The sequence below is a fragment of the Pseudozyma flocculosa genome (genome assembly GCF_000417875.1).
Source record: "Pseudozyma flocculosa PF-1 unplaced genomic scaffold scaffold00020, whole genome shotgun sequence".
Taxonomy (NCBI): Eukaryota; Fungi; Basidiomycota; class Ustilaginomycetes; order Ustilaginales; family Ustilaginaceae; genus Pseudozyma; species Pseudozyma flocculosa.
The window spans coordinates 582143-583058 of record NW_006920888.1 but is presented as its reverse complement, the minus strand read 5'-3'; the positions used below and the strand labels follow the sequence as shown (position 1 = coordinate 583058).

The 916-nt window shown below is 68.7% G+C and overlaps 1 protein-coding gene across 1 annotated transcript in view; it reads right to left on the bottom strand.

The window, feature by feature from the left end:
• Nucleotides 1–177: 177 nt before the first annotated feature.
• Nucleotides 178–916, bottom strand: part of PFL1_05623 (uncharacterized protein) — a gene marked incomplete at both ends in the record, with an annotated part of 5769 nt that continues 5030 nt past the window's right edge. Inside the window, one exon of the mRNA XM_007883157.1 lies at nt 178–793. Within this exon, the coding sequence (XP_007881348.1) occupies nt 178–793 (616 nt within the window). The remainder of the gene's footprint in view (nt 794–916) is intronic.

The following is a 916-nucleotide window of genomic DNA, read 5'->3' as shown; positions in this document are numbered from 1 at the left end:
AGAGAGAGAGAGAGAGAGAGAGAGAGAGAGAGAGAGAGAGAGAGAGAGAGAGAGAGAGAGAACAGAGAGAGAGAGAGGCGCAGGGAGGCAGGGAGGCGGCAAGAGAGGAATCTGTCAGCAAACTCGCTCGCTCGCAATGCAATCAGGGGCGGAGTCTGGAGAGACCGAGCGTGGCACTCACTCGGAAGCGACGTCGGGCAGCTCCTCGGGCTCGCCGTCGTGGTCGCCAGCGTGCTCGTCCATCTGCGCGTAGGCCTCGCGGTGCTGCGCCGCCGCCATGGCTGCGCGTGCGTTGGCCGCCTCCTCGGCCTGCAGCCGAGCCGCCTGCTGCTGCTGCGCTTGCTGCTGGCGCAGCACCTTTTGCTGCTGGAACGGGTTCTGCGTCGAAAACGTCGACGCTCGGTTCTGCTGCTGCGCTTGCGCCGGCTGCTGCTGCTGCCGCTGCTGCTGTTGTTGGGCGGCGGCGGCGGCGGCGGCGGCAGTCGACGATGAAGATGCCAGCGTGGATGTGGGCCCGCGACCAGGCGTAGCCTCGAACCGGATCGGCTGACCAGGGACGTGCGCACCCGGACGGATGACACCCGGGGTGGCGGCGCTGGGCTTGACGGCGCTGCTGCTGCCGACGTTCGGGCCAGTGCCGGTGGCATTGGTGCGAATCGACGACTGGCTGATGGTTCGCTTGAGCTTGGGCGCCTGGCCGCTGACGGAGCCCGCCCGCGACCGCGGTTGCTGCTGCTGCTGCTGCTGCTGCTGCTGCGACGACGATGATGACGCCGCCGCCGGTGCCGCAGGCCTGCCCTGGAGTGCAGCGGGGATGACGACGGCCGGGTTGCCGTCGCGGTCCGTCGTGAGCCGCCGCTTCTTGCCATTGTCCGAGAGGGCGGCGTTGCCGTTGACCAGCGCCGCCGTCGTCGAG